The sequence below is a fragment of the Besnoitia besnoiti genome, chromosome III (assembly GCF_002563875.1).
Source record: "Besnoitia besnoiti strain Bb-Ger1 chromosome III, whole genome shotgun sequence".
NCBI classification, from domain to species: Eukaryota; Apicomplexa; class Conoidasida; order Eucoccidiorida; family Sarcocystidae; genus Besnoitia; species Besnoitia besnoiti.
In genome coordinates, this window is record NC_042358.1 from 3,589,760 (window position 1) to 3,609,761 (window position 20,002).

Here is a 20,002-nt window from a genome sequence, read left to right on the forward strand (position 1 = left end):
GCCGCTCAGTTGCCAACCAGGCCATGAGGTAGATATTTCAGAGTAGATGTCCTATTAACACGCCCACGAGCAATCTTTGCAGGGTCGAGCTCTCGATATGAGGAAGACGCTTCTTTTCGGTCGTGTTGTAGCCGTCGAGGGTGCGCGCAAGACGGCCGAATCCATGCGACTCCTGGGCAAGAATCTCACTCCCCACGCGAGTTCGCGGCGTCTCTCGGGGCAGCAGAGAGACTCAACGGGCGCATAACCGCAACACACCCTCGCCATGTTTCACCCCGGTCACGACTTCTTGAAATAGAGATTACGGCGCCATTTTTGCCCTGACACGAGTGAAGCCCGCAACCCGCGAGTCCGACATAGGTCAACTCCAAGCTGAAAGGAGCCAGGCTCCACCGTCTTCGACGGCGTGGGCAACGGTTGTCTCTGTCGATTTGTGATGCTTCAGGATGCCGAAAGCGTGCGACTACCCTATTTCCGAGTTTACTCCGTGAGGGTGCAACGCAGTGTCACACACCGGTCTGAAGTCGGGGAAGGACTCTCTGCCAACGTGGAAAGTGTTATGTCTGCTCTGATGCAGACAAGAGTCTGCTTGGCTACGTCGCAGGACTGAGGGCTGCGCGGAAATGGCATCCATGAAGTTCGTAATTGGGTCGCAGGGCAACACGGCGTTGGTGTCACCCCTGATATTCCCAGTGAGTAGTTGAAGGCTTCTCCTCGATGACTCGAACCAAAAGCGGATATGCGCAAGCGTCAGTGGACCAACGGCGATGCCACAGTTCTCTGGCTTTTACTTACGGTATTCTCACAGTCACAGGTCGACGCCCGCGCGCCGTGGAACGCGTGTACTGCGAGCCAGCCCACGGGTGCGTGTAAAAGAGAGCCGCGGCAATCGCAGAAAAGCGCCCATTTGACCAAAGAGGATCTCGGATTTTGCGTTTCAAAAATAGACGGCACCGCTGTTGTTGTCGCGTGTGGTTTGTAATGCTCTGTCATGGGACATGCTATGCTCATATTCTTGGCGTCGAACTCCCTCACAGGCAACTCCGGACCTGTACTGGCGCGATTTGTCGCGGCGACTGTAGTGTCACCCGGCACAATGCCACCACAAGCCGATGTCTGTTCTGATTCCCCGGGATCTTGAGTTGGTACTTCTAGAATTATGGGAGAAACAAGAGGCTACTTCCGTCAACGCTCAGTCGGTGGGTAGACAGGGAATGTGTCGGTGTGACTTCAGCTTGAGTCTCTCAGGGGTGGGAATTCCCCGCCAGACGCATTGTACACGTGAGAGGGGGGTTTCTTCGACTCGCGACCCTGAGGAACTCGAAGCCGAATGCTAGTGGAAAGAGATTCCAGTACACGATATGAAAAAAACAGCAGCCAGATGGCGTTGTTCTGCCTTCTTCGCCCGGCAGCCTGACAGATGCTTTCATAAGTCTAGCCGGCAACCCACCAGCGGTCGCGACTTCGTCGTTACATAGCATCCCCCCCAGACAGAAACGGGGTTACCCCCGGGATGTACGGTTGTACCGATGCCAGCTAATCCTCGCCGCCTCGGAGCCACTAGACAGACAACAGTCGAGTCACCGGAGAGCTTCCTTCTTTTCAGCGGGTGCTGCCTCGCCAAACAGAGAATACGTTCCAGCAGCACCTGTGCTGTCGACGCCGTCTCCTTGCTGCTCTTCTTTAGGCGCTCCTCCTAGGAAAGGCGTTCCTCCTAGGATGCCGGCACTATTATCTGGAGCAGCGTACTCAGTTCTGCCACAACAGACAGGACATCAATTGAGCCTGGGCAAACACGGCGGAGTTCTCCCGTTCTCCTCCCGTTCCCGTCCGCCTTTTGGCTTTCTGTCTGGAAGCAGTTGCTTATATAGACACAGACACTTACATATACACGTCCATATATATATGTTCGTGCGTTTATATCGCCTCCCCTGTACCTCACTGATTCCTTGTTGAGATTTTGTCGCCAGTCACGCGGACAGGAAAATGTGCTCGGCGCCCTCTTTTCTCATGCGAGGCGGCGTCGGTCAATGTCTATGGCTCCCTCTGAGTGAGACTAGTTCACGAGTATGCCTGTACTGAGATGCATTTCCCTTTTCATCCGCTGCTCATTCTTGCTGAATACTGCTAGAAATGCGCACTAAGCCAGCAGACGTGAAACGCTAGCAGTGGGAAGTCGACACGCAACGAACCTACATCATTTGACAGGGAGTCCCTGTCTGCATGCGCCGTTCTCATCGCGCGCCTGTCACCGCTTTGCAGTTCTTCTCAAGACATGCGCACTTTCCCGCTTCTCATAGCCTTGTATCTGTTTTATGGCAGTGGCAAAAGAACTTCGAATTCAAATGAAGGGGCGTTTTCTCCAAAGGGCTTCCTCCAATAACTCTGGACACCGTTGAGGTTCCTCTTGTCTTCATCGATTCACCCACGCGGACATCTGCGCGCGACCCTGAATTCTGCGAATGCCTTGAAGCCTTCACTGCCACCAGATTTTCACTCTTTCGTTGCTCATGCGGAGAGCTGCTTTTTCCAGGGAAGATAGACTTTTTCTTGCCTGTTCAGCCGCGCTCTGGGAACCTTCGTGGACTCAGTCCCAACCCTCTCGGCTTCGCTTCGGGTCACACATGCCCCTCCTTTCTTTTATCTCAGTGTCCGTACAGCTTTTTCTCCCGCGTTTTTTCCCATATAACGCCTCTGCTTGAGGAGAGGATGCCTCTGCTGCTTTGTCACCCATGCGCATCTTTTTCTGACGCTCTCTGCGGCGTCTTCCTCGTTTGACGTCCCTTTCTGACTCGGCGCTGTGGCGCTCTGGAGGCCTTGCACTCGCCCTTCAGGCCGGTCCTCCGTCTCGTCGTGACACCACTCTTCCAAGCGTCTCTCTCCTTTTCGTGCGCGCACCTCCGCTTCTTCCGCAATTGCTGGTGTTTCGCGTCCCGTGTTCCCCTCGGCCGCACGCACGCGCTCTTCTTTTTCGAGAAAAATCGCAGCCCCGTGCAGAGAGGCACAGAGAAAATGGCGAGTTCCACAGACAGCCGTAAGAAGTCGCGAGAGACGGGCAAGTTGGCGAAAGCGATCCTCGAGGCAGACTCGAGCCTTCCCAGCCCACCCTCCCACGGCGACCTCTCTCCTCTGTCTCGCGCCACGGAGCTCGGCTGGCACACCCTCGTCGCTTCCCCGGCTTCTCAGCTGAGGGTGAGATGCATGCACTTCAGAAAATACGGCCGTTGGATCCGCGTATTCGCAGACGACTGCTCATACCAATGCTTCCACCCGAGCATACACACGCGGCACACGCGCGCGCGTCTCGCGCTCTGTCAACCTGCCTCACGGGCGGGTTTCTACTCTCCCAGGCCTACGCATATCTTGAAGACCCCAGTTTTGTGGAAAACGTCTGCGCTGGATGACGCACAGCGGACAGCGAGGCGCTAATTTTCCATGTCTCTGTCGCGCGGCGTCGAGGGGCTTGCCGAGTCTGTGTCAGCTGTATCGCACGACGGAGTCGATAGAGCGTCCTCAGGTTTGCGCGTGTGTGCTTCACAAAGGAGCATGACCGCCATGTCTCGCCTCTACACGCAACATGCGGCGGAGCTCCGACCCTCCCTGGGCTGCTCCTAGTGGATGTTGGGAGAAGCCGCTTCGCACAACCTCTACACGAAGGCCTCGTCGCAGGGAAGCTCCTCTCCGGTGGGGCGTCGGAAACGGCGCAGCGACTGAGGCCCGGCGAGCAGGCGCCATCTGCTTGTGCGGAGGTCTGCCTGGTTCTCCCGCCTTCCTTGCCTCTGCTGGCGGGCGTCTCTCAGTTACTGGCAGTCGCGGTCGGATGTGAAGTCTTTGTCGACCCTTTTTTTCACTTTTTTCAGCACTCTGCACAACGCTTCCTCGGGCGACGCGACGTTCCCTTCGAAGCCTGCGCGGTTGCCCTCGTTCTCATCTACGTGGTTCTCACCTTCCTCGGCCTGAAGGGTGAGCGCCTCCTCAGTGGATTCGCGCAGAGATCCGCTTCGAGGGAATCACGCACATTATATTGCATGCGTCTCTGCGTGGAAATGCACGCAGCGTCATGCGGCTGTCGCCATTGTGCGCTTTTGTGCGCGCTGATGCCATCAGATTCGCAGGTTTTTTCGCTGCCTCTCGCGCGGTTTGAGCACACGACGCTCCGCGAAGGGGCGGTAGATTCTAAATGGAGCGACGCAAGCGTCCACGGTACCATGCACATGCATGCTTTTTTGTGGTTTTGCATGCCGGCACGTGGTAGCGTGGATCTGCCGGCTCATTTGAGGATATCTCCGCAGCGGTACGTGCGTCTGGTGCACACAAGAGACTACGTTCCTGCATCAAGCCTTTCCCTTTATGCTGTCTGCGCTCAGCGCTCCGAGGCCTCACGTCTCGCACTGCGGGCGCCGGCGGCCGGCGAGGCTCAGGGCGGCGCGTGGTGCTGCTGGGATCTTCCGGCAGCGGGAAAACCAGCCTCTTCCTTTTGCTGCGAAACGGAGTTGTCACGGAGACGGTTCCCTCGATGCAGGTGCGTCACAGGATAAAAAAACAGATGCCCCGCGCCTGCTTGCTCTCGGAAGAGATATCGAACCAAGAGGGCCGATTCATAGAGAAAGCGCGGCAAGCGCCTCTCTCTGGGCTTCTTCCCTCTGCTTCCACGCTCGGGTTTTCCTCGCGAACTTTTTCGGGGCCTCCTGAAGTCATCCGACGACCGGCGCTTCACGCTTCCTCCTCTCGCGGTTCGCGGGGGTGCTGCGCGTTCTTCCGCGGCTTCCTTTACCTTCTTTTCGCCGGTCTTCTGCTGTCTCCGGGCCTCCCGCCCTTTTTCCTCCGTGCGATGCTGCTGTTTTCTCTCCTTTCCCGAGCACATCTCTCGCGCCGGGGGGTGGGGGGTCAGGGGGGCAGGGGCGTCCCTCCGCTCGCGGTCGTTTCGCTCCTGGGTCTCTCGCCTCTGTCTCCGCCTCGCGTATGCATTCGTTCCTCGCCGTCTCCTGTCTCGCACGCATGCAGGAAAACATCGAAGCCGTCCGTGTGTCGGCCTGCAGCCGCGACGGGGATCCGGACATTGCGGAGGACGCGCGCGAGGCGTCGCAGGGCTCCGCGGGTGGCGCGGAGATCGAACTCGTTGACTTCCCAGGGCACGCGCGGTTCCAAGGGCTCGCGAAGCCGTTTATCGATAGCGCCGCTGCGCTTCTCTTCCTCGTGGACTCATCCGATAAAGCGGCGGTGAAGGCCGGGGCCGAGTGAGACTCTTTCGCGGCGCGCGAACTCGAGAATCAAGGGCAGTCGCTCTTGCAACGCACAGCCGAAAACGCACCCTCGAATCTACCTCTGCGCTCCTGCCTCGCCTTCTCCTACTCAATAGTTACATACTCTGTATAGGTTCATTTGTATTCGTTGTTATCTGTCGCTTCTCGCTTCCCATATGCATATGTCTACACCGAAGCATACGCCCCGGCGGCTCCAGTTTTTTCATTCTCGACTGTGCGGCGATATTTGTACTAGTGAGTGTCTGCATCTCGCTGAGCAGGCAACTCTACGAGCTCTTCGCCACGGAGAGTCTCCACCGCCGACAGACGCCGCTTTTGCTAGTTGTCAATAAAACAGATCTGCCCGAGTCGCGGTCGCAGGAGTCCGTCGTCGAGGACCTCGAACGAGAAATGTGAGTCAGCCGGAGACTCATTCGTCTGAAGGCGGCTTGTTCGTCTACACGCGGCTCATCCGCTGCCTCAGTGTTTGCGCCTCTCGGCGAATCCATGCAGGCACGGAGTGGTATCTCAGCGTGGCTTCATGCGCCGTCTTCGTCGACTCAGTTGTTTGTTCGCTAAAACGAGAGACCTTCACATGCCTGCATGTGTCGATGTTGTTGCTGTGCTGGTCCTATTGCTGAGAAACCTTGTCGTTCTTCTTTTGGGCCTAGGTCACGCGTGGACACAGGAAGGAGATCTCTGCCTCCACTCAAATGTACAGTCGTGCCTGCCCTTCTCCGTCCCACACGTGCTGCAGACGCTTGTCAATGCACCCCCCTCAGTTTAACCCAGCTGTCTCTCATGCGTGCGTTCCAAGCATTCCCGTCAGATCCAGGGCGCACGCATGCGCTTCGTCTGACGCCTGAAGGTTGAGGATGTATTGGTTTGCCCTGCTTTTCTTGCAAACTCCTCGCGTCTCTGGTGCTGTGCCTCGCAGCGAGCGCAGCCGTGCGTCGCGGTCTGCGCTGCTCGAGGGAGAAGACGACGCGGCGAACTTCATCGGTATCGAAGGCGAGGCCTTCAAGATCCTCGCGCATGCGCCGAATCCTGTGGTAAACCCCAACCGCAAGCCAGTCTTTTTCGCTATACATGCGCTCCGGGAAGCCATGCCTATGTACTGAGGTGCCCTGAGTTTCAGATGCCTCACACGAGTGTGCTGGAGTCTGCAAGTCCGTCCAAATTGTATTGTAAATTTGTGAATAACTATCCCGGCTAAGTCAACTAGTTTTTTTCATGTTTCTCATGCTGCTGGGGTTAACAGATTTTCAGTCTGCGCACGGTGCAGACGAATATTGATTTTTCTATAGGGGTTTTTCATGTATCTTATTCACTACAACTGATGACGCCTCTGATAGCGGCGTTTGCGTGCGCGCAGGGGAAAATCCATATATATATATATATATATATGCATATACGCGTCGAGATCCGTATGCCTTGCCGTATGTTCAGTGTAGGTAGGGCGTTAGGTTGCGCGTAGCTCCCTATCGAGACTACGGCCCGTCTCATTTATTTCGTTTTCTCAGGAGGTTTGCAGCTGCGCCGTGAAGACCAACGACATCGATCAAGTACGGGAGTTCCTCCTGCGGCACTTCGCATCCGCCTAGAGCTCCTCGCGAGCGAGGTGTCTGCTGGCAAGCCGCTTCCTGGCGGCTGACGTTTTTTTTTTCGATGTGGGGACTGTTCTCTGCGCACGTGGGAGGCCCTGGATTTAGAGGCGGGAGAGCTCTCCGCGTTTTTCAGAGGGCGCCGCCGTGCGGCGCGCGGCGAATTTTTTGAGTGTATTGACACTCCGGTGCGCGGAGATATAGAATCTCTTTTTTGTTTTAGAATTCTGCGTTACGCGGAGTGTGAGCGATAGTTGACCTCTTTCGAGGCGCAGAAACGGCGGCGCTATCCGTAGGCATACAGCGCACGACTAGATACACACTGAGCGTTTTATCTGACCAACGTTTCTTCGCTGCATGCGTGACACTGTCGGCCTGGTGAGGCCGCCGCGAGCCCCTCTTCCCCGCTGTCGATCACAACGTGGCGGCGCAGAGATCTATAGCCCGCCGCTTCACCCGAAAGCAGATGTAAAACTGAAATCCTGTTTCAGACACTTCCAGTTGCTGTACACCACCCAGTAGAAGAGAACAAAAGGCAGAAGGAAAACTGTTTCACAAGAAGGGAGCTAGAGGAAGAGAAACAGACAAAAATGCCGTAGGGCGAGGAATCGACTTGGAGAGTGAGAGCCTGGGGCGATAGAGGGCACCTTCGCGAGGTTTGAAACCGAGAGAGGACACACAGGTCGGCGCACGCACACGCAAACATCAAGCCGCGCAGAATGCCGACACAGATATTGGAGAAGCTAGGATTCCCCACGCAACGTCGCCTCGCGCGCGCCCCCCTCCACACGGCAGACAGACTTGTGACGCTGTTCACATCTGTATTTTAGTTTCGTAGTGCACGGCATACTTCATGCGGCGCTCCGCGCCTTTGACTCGCGCATGCATCCTTTCCACCAACTGGCCCCCTCTCCAAAGAGGGCGCTGCCTCACTCAGTCTGCAGCGTCTCTTCGAAACAACGCGCAGCCCACTCGAGCTCTGCCGCCTGAGGCCATCCAACCGGGAAAATTGGGAAAAAAAGTGTGCTAGGACACAGAGAGTTGGTCGGGTGCCAGTCTCTAAAAGCCGTCGAATGTCATTCGCGGGTCTTCGACTTTCCGTCCTCTGCCTCGCCCGCGTCGGCCGCGACCCCTGCCGCGGCCCCGCCCGCGCCCCGATCGCCGCGAGCGGAACGTCTTCGCGAACCTGCATGCAGAAGAATATTCACGACGAAACGTGCTTTGGCTGTTTGCCGACGTGTAGGCCAGTTGATAAACGTGTCTTCACTTACAGACATTCCACGTGCATATATATATATATATATATATATATATATATATACTTATATATATTAGTGGAAACAGACCCGAATGGCAATGTACATACTTCGTATTTGCGCGCTCGATTTTCTCGCGGGTGGCGCGGTCTGCATGTGGGAATCGAACCGACCACTGAAACCCCAAACCAAAAGGCCACCACGCGAAAGAAAAAACACCAGAAGCTCCCTGCGAGAAGCCGAAGCACGTGCAGACAGTCACAGATACACCGCACGCGACCCACGTCGAGAGCACTTAATGGCAAAACCGACACAGGCAGACGACGGGTTGCCCGAGAGGCGGAGCCGCGACAACACACGTCAGCCTGCCAAAGCATGAGGAGAAGAGAAGCGGAGTCGCAGTCCAGACGGCTGAACTGAGGCTTTTGCCCACGTGCTTTCAACGAGGTCGCTGAACTCCGAATCACAAACGAAGCAGCCCGTTTTCTCGATCTCTCCGTCCTATGAAAAAACACAAAGCGGGAGGGGTATGCTTAAGAAAGCAAGGCGTCTTGCAGCTGCACTCCGCACCTGAAGACGCGAAGTTCCACACGGAAGCCAAAGCTGGTTGGACTCGATACACGCCTGCCGTAAGAGTTCCTACCCGGCAGACGACACTGGGCTAAACGCCGCCTCAACATGAATAGAAACGCATGCAGGACAGCATGCGTACATAGCGCAGACAGTATAAGCGATTTGCTTAACTCGAGACCACGGCATTCGAGCTGCGCTTTCCTCGCGCCGGAACTTTCACTGTGTCTCTTTCTCCGCCCCTCTGAGGCTCGCCCTGTTCGCGCATCACCTTGAAAGGCTTCTGCTTGTTCATCACCACCTGGAGCAGCATCGATCCGCATGTCTCGCACTCCTCGTTGGTCACCGAAATTTCTGGAAAAAGGGAACACACGCACAATCACACAAGATTTACGCATCTATCGCATCGGCGATATAATGCTCCGTTGTACTGCCCACCAGAAAAAAAATGCAGGTGTGAGCTGAAAGTGAAAGCGGTAAGATAGTGAAAAGAGACTGTCGTCAGGAAACGCCGAAATCCAAGCCAGAATCCGAACGCGAAACTGCAATCTGCGGCCGGGGGACAGAACAAGGCGGGCATGAAACACTTCGCAGACACAAAGAAAGGGACAAGAGGAAGCCGAAACAGAACGACACAAGAGCCACATCCCAAACAAGCTCAAACGGAAAAGAACATGAGGGAACTAGGCTTACTGTGCGCCCCTTCCATGAGCTTGACCTGATATTGGCAGGTATTGCAATCGAGCTTCCACTTAGGCTGCACATATGCGCGTATGCAGCAAAACAAACACCGCCGGGTACATGAAAAATACTTCCAATAACGCGCGTAACAGTGACCAAAACTTATGAGCGTCAAAGGAAGAAACGACTTCCGGAAACGACTCCGGAAAAACACAGAAAAAGGGCGAGTAACGAGGTAGGCGACACGCCACCTGCTCCACGGAGACTCTCCCTGCGTATCAATTCTGCCTTGTCAATCCCGTTCGCCAGTAGACCCAGAGAGATGCTTCTCATGCGCCTGTGCGGGAAAGGTGCCCTAAACTTCAAGCCTCCATAAACGTTTTTGACGGAAACTGTGAGCTGCGGCCTCTCGCAAGAAACGAAACTTACGCCTGACACAACGTCCAAGTACAGAATGCCCGAGCCTGAAACGCGGCACAGAGGAAACGAAAAAAGGAAATAAGGACAAGCGAACTTCGCGGAAACAAGCCCCCATCCAAAAAGACAAACGGCACAAACGGACACAAACAGACATCACCTGCAGCGCAGCATATGGTGTCCCTGCCCTGCAAAGGGATGTAACACAGATGTTGGTACATGCATAATTACGCGTGTATTGTACCCATATATCGTCCTGAAGTCTTTGCGTCGCTGAATAAACGAGGGAATATCGAAAACCCGTTCCCTGCGTCGTGAACGGAAAACGAGGCATCATCGTCGCCTGTTCAACAAGGCAACGCCCATGGAGCCTACGTACATTCTGGCTGCGGACACTGAAGGACGCCGACCGCCTCGATCGAGTGCTTGCACGTCGGGTGGACGCACTGCACACAAGCCATCTCTGAACGGAAAAAAAGACAAACAGACAGCGTTCAGCAGTGTCCATAAACACAGGTGCAAACAAATCTGAGTACAAACTATATAAATATGTATACCTATCGACATGCATGAACACAGGCTCGCATCGAAGTCTGCCCCTCCAGCGGCCACGCGCATGCATTCAACTCTGCGTGTTCTCCCCTAAGAACCTAAGACAAAAGTGCCCTTTACTCATTACCACCCCGAGACGCGCACTTTCAGGCACATATACATATATTTATGATGAAAGGACCGGCATAGCCTCTGCGTGGAACAGTATAGTCTAGCTGCGCGCGACCCCGGCGGACTTCGTCGCCGAAAGTTTCGCGGTTTCCCTCACTCGTCGTGCAGCCCTCGAGGGGCGGGTCGTTGTAGCAGAGCGGACAAAGAGGAAAGGTTTTCCCGCCTTTCTGCGTGAACAGCACGAGCTCGAAGTTATCCAGGGGGCAGCGCAGCTCTTTATACAGCTGGTGACAGGAAAGAAGGCTTGCAGCAAACGCTTGAATCGACGCTTTGGCGACAGTTTTGCAAGGCGACAGAGGTGCCCGAAAGGGGATGCTGACGCAGGTCGAATACGCACGCGGGAGGCGCACCGAGAACGAACCGCACAACAATCCCAAACTCCGCCTGACGCGAGCGGCTCCCATAGAAACAGCATGTATATCCATACATGAAAGCGGGCATGCATACCAGTTGTATGCATCTATATGTATATGTTTATATACATGTATATATATATATATATATATATATATATATATACCTATGCAGCAGCAACCTCGTTCTTCGTCAAGCAAATATATATATAGACAGATAGACGTATGTAATCATATGTGCTACAGAGTGCCTAGGAATCGCAGTAGGCCGTGGACTCAAAGCAATCGAAGCGAAGCAAAGGAGAACGAGTTAAAAAACTGCCAGGTCAACCACGGCATGACCGCGACAGCGCAGGGCCCCGTTTCCACGGAACCGCCTGTATGTGGGTGTGCTTCGAAAGCCCTTTGGAACTGACACGCGCCTCACACAGAGAACGCGCTATTCTAGGCAGCATGCGCCGGGCGAAAACGCGAAAGAAGGCGTCAAGCGCGCCCGAAACCGCAGGCCGCGACGCACACGCGCGTCATGCCAGGCGCAGACTCACTTTGATCGCGCCGTTGGGAGGCATGTTGTACGTCTCGTTGCATGTGCGGCAGTGCAAGCGCGTCGGGCGCTTGTTGATCAAATTCATGTAGCGGTTGCAGCGACCACAGCGCGACAGCGCGTTGCCTGTGCGACAGATAAAAAACAAGACGTGACGAGGCGCGCCTTAGCCGACGGAAATACGTGGAAACCACGCACGCATGCGCACCTTGCTTCCGTCTCTCGCGCTGCCCCCGCTCGCAAGCACATACAAGAGAGGCGGAAACAGATAATCAGACATATACAGTAACACATTCTTGGGTGTACCTGCGCTACGTAGCACGCGTGCCAGCACCGGCAATACATATATCTACATATATACATGTCTACTGCGTTTTTCACTTATTTTTGTCCATGTGTATACGCAGAGAGCGCGGGGACTTGAACAACTTCCAGCGAGGCCGCGCCTGTGGTTTCATCGTCAGGACCTGCAGCTACGCGCCGCGCCTCGATGAGAAAGAGCAGTTGTCGCTTCGAGGCTCTCGCTTTCGCTTACCCGTTTGCGACAGCATCGTGAAGCTCGCTTCGAAGAGCTGGTCCATGCGCTCGACCTGAAAGCACATGAAGGACAGACTCGCGGAAGGAATGCTGGGTTGCGGACGCAGAACACGCCAAGCCGACTCATGGGAGTCAGATGAAAAAGAAATCTAGAGAGAAAGTGTGGATGTGAGGAGATTCAAGTTGACATGAAAATAGTGGAGATGAATGCGAGAAAGGGCCACTGGAGACGACGCGCAGGGCGCTTAGCGCGACAAGGCACCTTCCGCAGCAGGATTCGGAAGCGAGAGGCGGAAAAAACACCCTAAATGACGCGGAAGAAGAGAAAAATAAGCGACGTAAGAAGACGTGCAATGCAGAGAGAGAGGAAAATGTGAACGACGATGTAGGTGCAAAGGAGGGGCTCAAAATTCGGCAGGCAGGCTCCCGCAGCAACAAAATGGAACGAGAATTGCCCAGCACAGCCACGAAACACGAAAGAAGGGGAGCAGACCGCGAGCGCCCGGCTTCGAGATCTGCTTTGATTTCCTAAAATTGTTTCCTCAAAACGAACCTGGCGAAGGAAGTACGCGAACTTGAGCTTGAACATGTGGAGCGAGTGCGCGACCACGGCGCTGAGGTCAGCTTTCCCTGCAAAAAAAACCTCGGAATCGCGAAAATGGGAGACATCCACACACACGCGCTAGCCAGCCCGCGGGCCCGTGAGCGTTCTCGTGAGAGTCTGCATCCATCTCGCCAGCTCCTTCGACGCGTGTTTTATCCAAAGGTGTAGGGTTTCGAAGTGTGCCGTTTCGGTCTACAAATGCATCGTGATGTCCAGGATTTGCTGCCCGCAAGGCTACCCTACGTTTGAATCCATACTTGCCGCCCATGCACTCGTTTGAGCATGCGCAGGCGCAGGTTTTTGAGACCGTCCCTCGAAGCCGCTGCGCACAGAAAGCCGTTTTTCCTCACCCTTCGCAATCACATCAACGAGAGCTTCGATGCTGGCGCGGACCGACGGCAACACCAGCTCGGGATCGATCGTCATGTACCCATGCACCAGGCAGACGCCGAGCTTCGTCGGCTCGAGTCTTCTGTTTGCCACCTAAAAAACCATGAACAGAGGGCAACAGACGGCTCCAAGCCACGCTTTTCTAGCTCTACACCCTCAATCGACTGCGATCACATGTACATATTTAGGTATTATTGAATATATATATATATAAATAGGTATCAATACACGTGAATATACTCATATTTATATGAGCGAACGAATGTACACGTGTATGTATGTATACGTGTGCATTCGTGGCGGAGGCCGGAGGGGCAGCGGGGCGAAGAAGATTTGGGATGCTGGCTGCTGCGGAGAACGGTGCGTGACTGTAAAGAGCATCTCTCAGGCTGTGTGGAAGACAATCGCTTGTTCTCACAGCCAATAAAATTTGTCTTTCTAAATAGTTGATTGGTATGAATATATTTGAATTTATGTTACCAGGGAAACGTAGTTTCTCTCGCATATGTTGTTGATGTGCGTAGCCATCGAGGCGTCGGTTCCAATTCCATATTTCTCCATGAGGCCGAGAAGGTCAGACTCGGAAAGGAACGGCGGCGGATGCGTTTGCCCTGACTGAAAAAAGGAAGAAAAGCGCAAATAAGGTGCGCCGCTCCACGTGACCTGCCTCCCTTCAATTCCACTCTGCCGCCCCTCAGCTCATGTCTCTTTCGTAGGTTTCGTTAATCCCTATCGTTGCGCGTTCCGGTCTCGCCTTCACTGTTCTCAAAGGTTTTGACGCTTTTTACGCCTTTGCAGGTATTTACGCATCGCCGATTCGCCCTCGACTGCCCTGATCAAGATGCATTCCCGCTTGTTTCTTTCTTGTCTTCTTGGCTCGCAGCTCTGCTATCTCTTCGGTCGCGCGAGCATCACACAGAGGCACGCGGCCCGCGGCCGTGCCATCTGTTTTTTCAGATTTCCTGTTTTTTTCTGCGTCTGCTCACTCCAACTGCGACTTTGTGGAGAGCCACTTGGTCGCCCTTGCGGAAGTCGGGAATGGAGACGTCCTTGAGGCCTTCGTCGCGGGCGACGCGGGTGAAGCCTGCGTCCAGCATGTGTCTGCCGGAGGCCGAGAAGATCTCGTCATTCACACTGAAGGTCACTTTCCGCTTCACGAAGCGGCAGTCGGGGCTGATGGAGGCGAGGAAGTGCCGCGTAATCAACTCGTACAGCGCCCAGGCCTCGCCTCCGATCTCGCTCTCTGTGACAGAGCGCACAGGCGTGATCGGCGGATGGTCGCCCGCGTCCACGCCATCCCGGGGCTTCGCAAGCCCCGTCTGAGGAGAAAAAACACACAAAGACGGCGTGAGATGCACCAAACAACGCGAGAGCTATGCTGCGACGCGGGCGAGCTCAGCGAGCACCGACATGCCTCATCGACGGCGAGAGAAGCGCTATCACAATAAGGGTAATGGAGCGAGAACAAAAAACGGATGGGCGCGACCAAAGGTGCTGGCGGATAAAGGGGGGGGGGGGGGGGGAAAGAAAGGCTGGAAAGAACCTCGAGCGAGAAGCCAGCCGCGACGGGGCAGGGGCGGCGCGAGTAGGGAGCGAATGAGCACAGGAACCAGAAGAGAACATAAAAAAAGTGCCTCCATCATTGAAGAATTTGGCACCTTTTCCCTCAAATATGCAAGCTTGCTATCTCACCGAGAGCAGTTCTTTGACGTAGCCACCCCAGTACGGGTTGGAGGCTTGCGCAGCCGCTGTACCGCGAAGATCGAAGCTGGAAGGGTACTTGCAGGTCTCGGTACGCGGATACGTCACGATTCCAGAGAGATACAGCCGCTCGGCGGTCTGCGAAAAAACGAAAGAAACAAGAAAAAAGTAAAACATCGAGCACAGCCGAGAGGAAGACGCTCGAAGAGGGAGCAGAGCACAGGAATCGAGGGAGACCAGGCACGCGGGACGGAGAGAAAAAGAGGAGTAAGATGAGGCTTTGGCCTGTTTCAAATCTATCTAGCCATCTTAAAATATTCTCCCCTATTGTTTTCTTACCTGCATGGCCTGCTGTGGCCCCATGCCCAAGCGCTGCGAGGCGAGCTTGAGAATGTTGACTGTGTTGAGCGCTTGCGGCCGAATAAGTCTGTCTTCCTTCTCCGAAATATCGAGGACAACCGCCACACCGCCTTTGGCGGAAATCTAAAGAAAACGAAGTGAAAAACCCCGCAGATTCACAGCAAAAGAATGGTACACATACCCACATATACATAAATACAAGCACCTATACACGAGTGCTGATGCGTTCACAGGGACCCCCGGGGAAGGGGGGGGCCGTGGAGACGAATGCGATGGCGAAGGCAGTCAAGCGACTCGACCGCGCGCAGAGGCAAGGGACAGATCAAAGAGTCGACGTCAGAGGCGACAGAAAGCGATGAGGAAGGCAACGCGGTGGCGCAAGAAGCCGGGAAACGAGACCTCAGCGAGGCGTCGGCGCAAGGAACAGATACGAGTCCTCCTTTCTGTTAGCCGGAAGACGTACGATGTCTTTGTAGGTGTGCGCCACGACGTTGTCAAACACCTGACCCCTCTCCCAGTCCAGGTACAGCTCCTGCTCGCCGACGCGAATCGAGACATCGAGCTGAGAAAAAACGCAACAAAAAACACAACTACAAAGCTAGACAGTCTCACGAAACCGCAGGACTAGCATCGCTAAAGCGAAACGAAAAACGAGCAGCCGCTGCAAAAGCGATAGACATATAAATCCTACCTATACTCATACATATCTACACAGGACAATGCGACACACATAAACCTCCCTGTACACATATCTATAATTGTAATATATGCATATACATGCGCCACCATGCGGAATCGCCTAGACAGACGTTAAGGCATGAATGTCTCTCACCGCCCAAGAAATCCCAAGTCTCGCGCCGACTCAAATAAATAACGCCTTCGTTCACGTGATGGCCGTCCAGCTGACATGCATCGACTACTGTGCATGCATACACACACGGTGTCGTGCTTCGGAGCTTATCTGAACTACCTAGGCGCCGAAAAAAAAGTGAACACATGACCAGCGGGAGAGGGTTACCGTGTAGAACGTCGCAGGCTGGAAAGCGTGGATATCGTCGTAGCGCTGAACGCAGAACTGCAGCGTGGGCGTCTGGCAGGGCCCGTACGAGACGAGCGAGGCGTCGAGGTCGCCATACTTCCCCTGAAAACAGTGCATGGAACCCAGAAAATAAAAGCCGGTGTGTCTCCTCAGACACTCAAAACAAACGGACACATACCGCCAGGCTGGCCTACTCAGATTTGCGACGAAAACAGGCTGCAGCAACGCGAGCCCGAATACAGTCTCAGGAAATAGGCAACGCAGAGACCTTCGCCTCAATATACACCTGCGTGAACCAGTACGCATTTGTACGTGTAACCGAATGTGTAACACAACACACGTATAATACACAAAGAGAGAGGAAGTCACCCAGTGTAACTCCTCCCGTGCCTATACAAAAAGAGGTTGTAAATCCAAAACGCAGCATGCGCCTGGCAGGTGAAGCCACGTATTTGCACTGCGCTAGCTAAGAAATACGCATTCTTTTCTACGCCCTATTTATGAAAGAGCACAAGGTATATTCAAATATATATATATATATATATATATATATTCAGAGGACAACACACATAAACCCAAAACGCTAAATCGAAAGGCATCTGAAGAGAACACAGAGGAGACTCACTTGGAAGAACTGCGTCTGGAATCGCGTGAAGGCGCAGCCGACTTTGAGATCGAGCTCCTGGCGCGCGTCAACGGAGTCTGCTTCATTCTTGTTTGGCGTTCCTAAGGTCCCCATCGCCCTATAAACGAAGGCGCCGACAGGAAATTCTCAAGCATGCCAGTGAACAATCGCCAACAGACAATTGACAAAACGACATGCATATATATATATATATATATATATATATATATATATATATATATGTATACAGGGACTTGTTCATGGATACATGCGTGTAGGCCACACACATATCTTACGTGGCCTGGCTATGGACAAGTATAAAGCACCAGACGCACCGGCAAAACATCCTGCCAGAGCCTGCATGCATGAATGCATGTGGAGCGGATGTGCATACCTCTATTTTCCAAGGCACACAAATGAATACACACAAAATTATCTATGATATATATATGGAGGTGTAGAAAGTGACAGTAGCACAGGGTCCCGATTTGGCGTGGCGGCCACTTTGTGCAGCGTTTCCGAATGCGCACTGTGTGAGACGGTTTGAGTGAAAGTCGTCGCCGCGAGCAGCGCCAAAACACCGAGCCCTCACTTATGAATGTCTGCCGCTGCAAGGGCGGAGAACTTGGCTCGCCAAATCTGAGAAGAAACACATCGTGGAACCCAAAAGAACTTGAAGCCGCGCAGCCTGGCCGCGGTTTCCTCGCTTTCCTGCCTCGCTGCTTCTCCTCTCCGTCCAAGTTTCCCCTCTGCCGAGGCTCTGGCTGTTTCGAGCGGAATCTGCTTTCTTGCTCGACGCTGCCGTCGCACCCTCCCCTCCCCGCTGTAGCTTGATTTCCCGAGACAGACTGCGGCTCATACGACAAGGTATTTATACAAGCGCCTCTGCGATCGCGTTCGCGCACGCTCGCTCGATATCCGTGAGATCCAAAGCTTCTATCTGTCTTAAGCAGTCCAGGGCGGTGATGATGAACTGTAATCGAGAAGAACTTGGTTCAGGGCGGTGATGATGAACTGTAATCGTGAAGAACTTGGTTGTCTGTGTTTCAAAACTGGAGTCATCTTCAGTATTGCAGAAACAATGATGCCTTTTTTTGTTCGAGTAGAGTTCCGACCTGTTGCTGCCCGGGAGGGACGCGAGCGAGATGGTCGCCGACGATGCTGATGACCTCGAAGCAGATGTTTTCGCCTTCTCGATCGCAATCGAGCCAGAGGACGAGGTGCTTGCAGCCGTGAGCCTCCTTCTGCAGGTGGGCGGGCAATCTCTGCTTCGCGTTCGCCTCGACTTTCACGACCGGCGCGTCAAAAAGCTCGATCGGATTGGTTTTCTCCTGGAGAGACAGAACCCGAAAGAAACCCCAAGGGCAACAGCTCAGACGGCAACCTGGGAGGCCGACGCCTCGGATGCAAAGCAATTGACATGCGCAAGGCGACCGACAAAGGAAAAACCCTCGCGTCACGCAATTGATTTCAGAAGCACCTGGCAGGGACGGGAAGGCGACACTGACCTCATCTGTGCTGAATGTATGCATAGAGAGACTAATAGAGCCGCATACAAAGACGCGCGTGTATGTATGTATAGATAGACAGATAGTTACGAGCGAAGTCACTGTAGACCCACAGACACCGAGGCAAATGAAGAGATGAGTGAATGTATCGGTAGAGGTATTGGGAGACGAAGAAGAATACGTTCGGCTAGGATGGCGTCCACGCAGTCAAACCGAAGCATGCGTAGACTTCGAAGAACTGCAGGGAATTGGTTTAGGGTTCAAGATGTAAACTGTTGTCCTATTCGTAGTATATTTTCCCAGAAACAGCTGACAGATACTCCTTCACCAGAGATATGCTAAAAACACGCGCCAAACGGACAAGGAACGTCACCGAACCGCGACGAGCCCTACCCAGTCGTTATACTGGCGCGGGAAGTCTGTCTGGTAAATGTGGCCCTGAAGGGAAAACGAAAAAAGAAAAAAAGGCAGAAATGCGACAACTCAGCTAGCGCTCTAGCGAGGAGATGTGCGTCGAGAAGCAAGTAGAGGGGACAAGAAGCGCGTGTGGGCTCGAGCAAAGCTGCCGCCCAGCACAAGCGGGAAAGAAAAACACTTGCCGAAGAAAGCGCAACGCCGGTCGAGGCGAGAGACCGCAGGTCAAAAAAAGAGAAGTCGAAGGCGAGCGCCCAGGACGGGAACCCAGAGCGCGTGGACGCGGGCGCATGAATCGCATGAAGCAACCAAAATGAAAAGACCTCAGCGACCGAAAAGGAAGGAGAGAAAAGGACACGCACGGGGAGCGGCGAGGCCCCCGACAGACAAGAGGCAAAAAGGCTAAAGAAAGAGAAAAAACAGAGTCCATGAAGAGCCCGGCCTGCAGCATCTTACCGCTGTTGAGGTGACCTTGTAGAGGACGCCTGAAGGGTCACAGACGCATAGAGAGGCTCGCAGCGCTTCCATCAACGCGTTCATCAGCACTGCAAAGCGTCTGCATGCCGCCGAACGCCCTCCACAAAGCGAGAGAGAGGAAGAGAGTCTTGTACGTGCCTCAACTCCAGGAAAATACAAGTCCCTTCACAGGCATGCACAGTTGTCAGCGCAGCCTCCGGCCCCTTGTCGGTATGTCTTTCAAACCCTGAAAAACATCTCCGCCCCTCTCTTTAACTCTTTGGTTTTTCGAATTCTCCGGCGCGCCGCTCTGCTCTGCGTACCTTCCCCTTGGAAGCTGCCGGGGAACTCCCAGACGCTGGTAACTGGAGAGATCTGCGAGTAAACAGAGACACACATGCGATGAAAAAAGAAAATCGTAGAAAGCTTTTGCAAGGCAAAGCGGCTTCCCAGATAAATCACTCTGGTACCTGCCCGGCGTCTTCGTGCTTCTTTCGAGCTGAAAAACCCTTGACCGTGCCTTGCAAACTGAAAATTCTACATGGCAGTTGAGACACAAGAAACGAAAATTAGCTATTTCATTCACATCTTCATAGAGGGCTTGTTTGAGTGGAAAAGCTCCATGCGGGCGGTATGTCTCGGTTTCGCGCCTCAGCCCCATCGCATGCGAGAAACTCCGGTGCAGGCGCGTCCGCCCTTTGGCTCCCGTCGAAAAATGAAATAAAGAGACGCGGACGCGCAAGAGAAAATCGCCCTTTACACTGCGCCGAAAGCGGTCAGGAGGAAGCTGAGGCGCCGAGCGAGCCGCAGCGCAGGCAGAGATTAGAATAGAATCCGATGAGAGAGACATGTGTATCGCAGTTTTTCGAATCATTCCATACTCCCTTGCGCTTGTGGAAATCGCCGCCCGAGAGAATCTTTGCGATCGTCTCCGCGATCGAGGGCTTCTCCGCCACCATCAACACCCCAGGCGCCAT

General features: G+C 54.1%; 2 protein-coding genes across 2 annotated transcripts; one reads left to right on the top strand and one right to left on the bottom strand.

The window, feature by feature from the left end:
* Positions 1–3,012: 3,012 nt before the first annotated feature.
* Positions 3,013–6,847, top strand: BESB_047860 (signal recognition particle receptor beta subunit protein; the record flags this gene model as incomplete). The annotated part of the gene is made up of 7 exons (XM_029363237.1): positions 3,013–3,192; positions 3,861–3,963; positions 4,368–4,522; positions 5,005–5,237; positions 5,525–5,656; positions 6,181–6,295; positions 6,767–6,847. The coding sequence occupies 7 exons, from the start codon at positions 3,013–3,015 to the stop codon at positions 6,845–6,847; spliced, it is 999 nt and encodes a 332-aa protein (XP_029220603.1).
* Positions 6,848–7,906: 1,059 nt separating this feature from the next.
* BESB_047870 (putative DNA topoisomerase III beta-1) lies at positions 7,907–20,002 on the bottom strand (the record flags this gene model as incomplete). Its single annotated transcript, XM_029363238.1, has 24 exons — positions 7,907–8,033; positions 8,537–8,604; positions 8,945–9,027; positions 9,367–9,430; positions 9,784–9,818; positions 10,151–10,234; positions 10,592–10,718; positions 11,393–11,517; positions 11,927–11,981; positions 12,482–12,558; positions 12,883–13,015; positions 13,403–13,537; positions 13,909–14,241; positions 14,615–14,761; positions 14,963–15,106; positions 15,447–15,545; positions 16,002–16,124; positions 16,648–16,765; positions 17,240–17,286; positions 17,817–17,978; positions 18,549–18,593; positions 19,026–19,054; positions 19,349–19,400; positions 19,907–20,002. 24 exons carry the CDS (start codon positions 20,000–20,002, stop codon positions 7,907–7,909), a joined length of 2,508 nt encoding a protein of 835 aa, XP_029220604.1.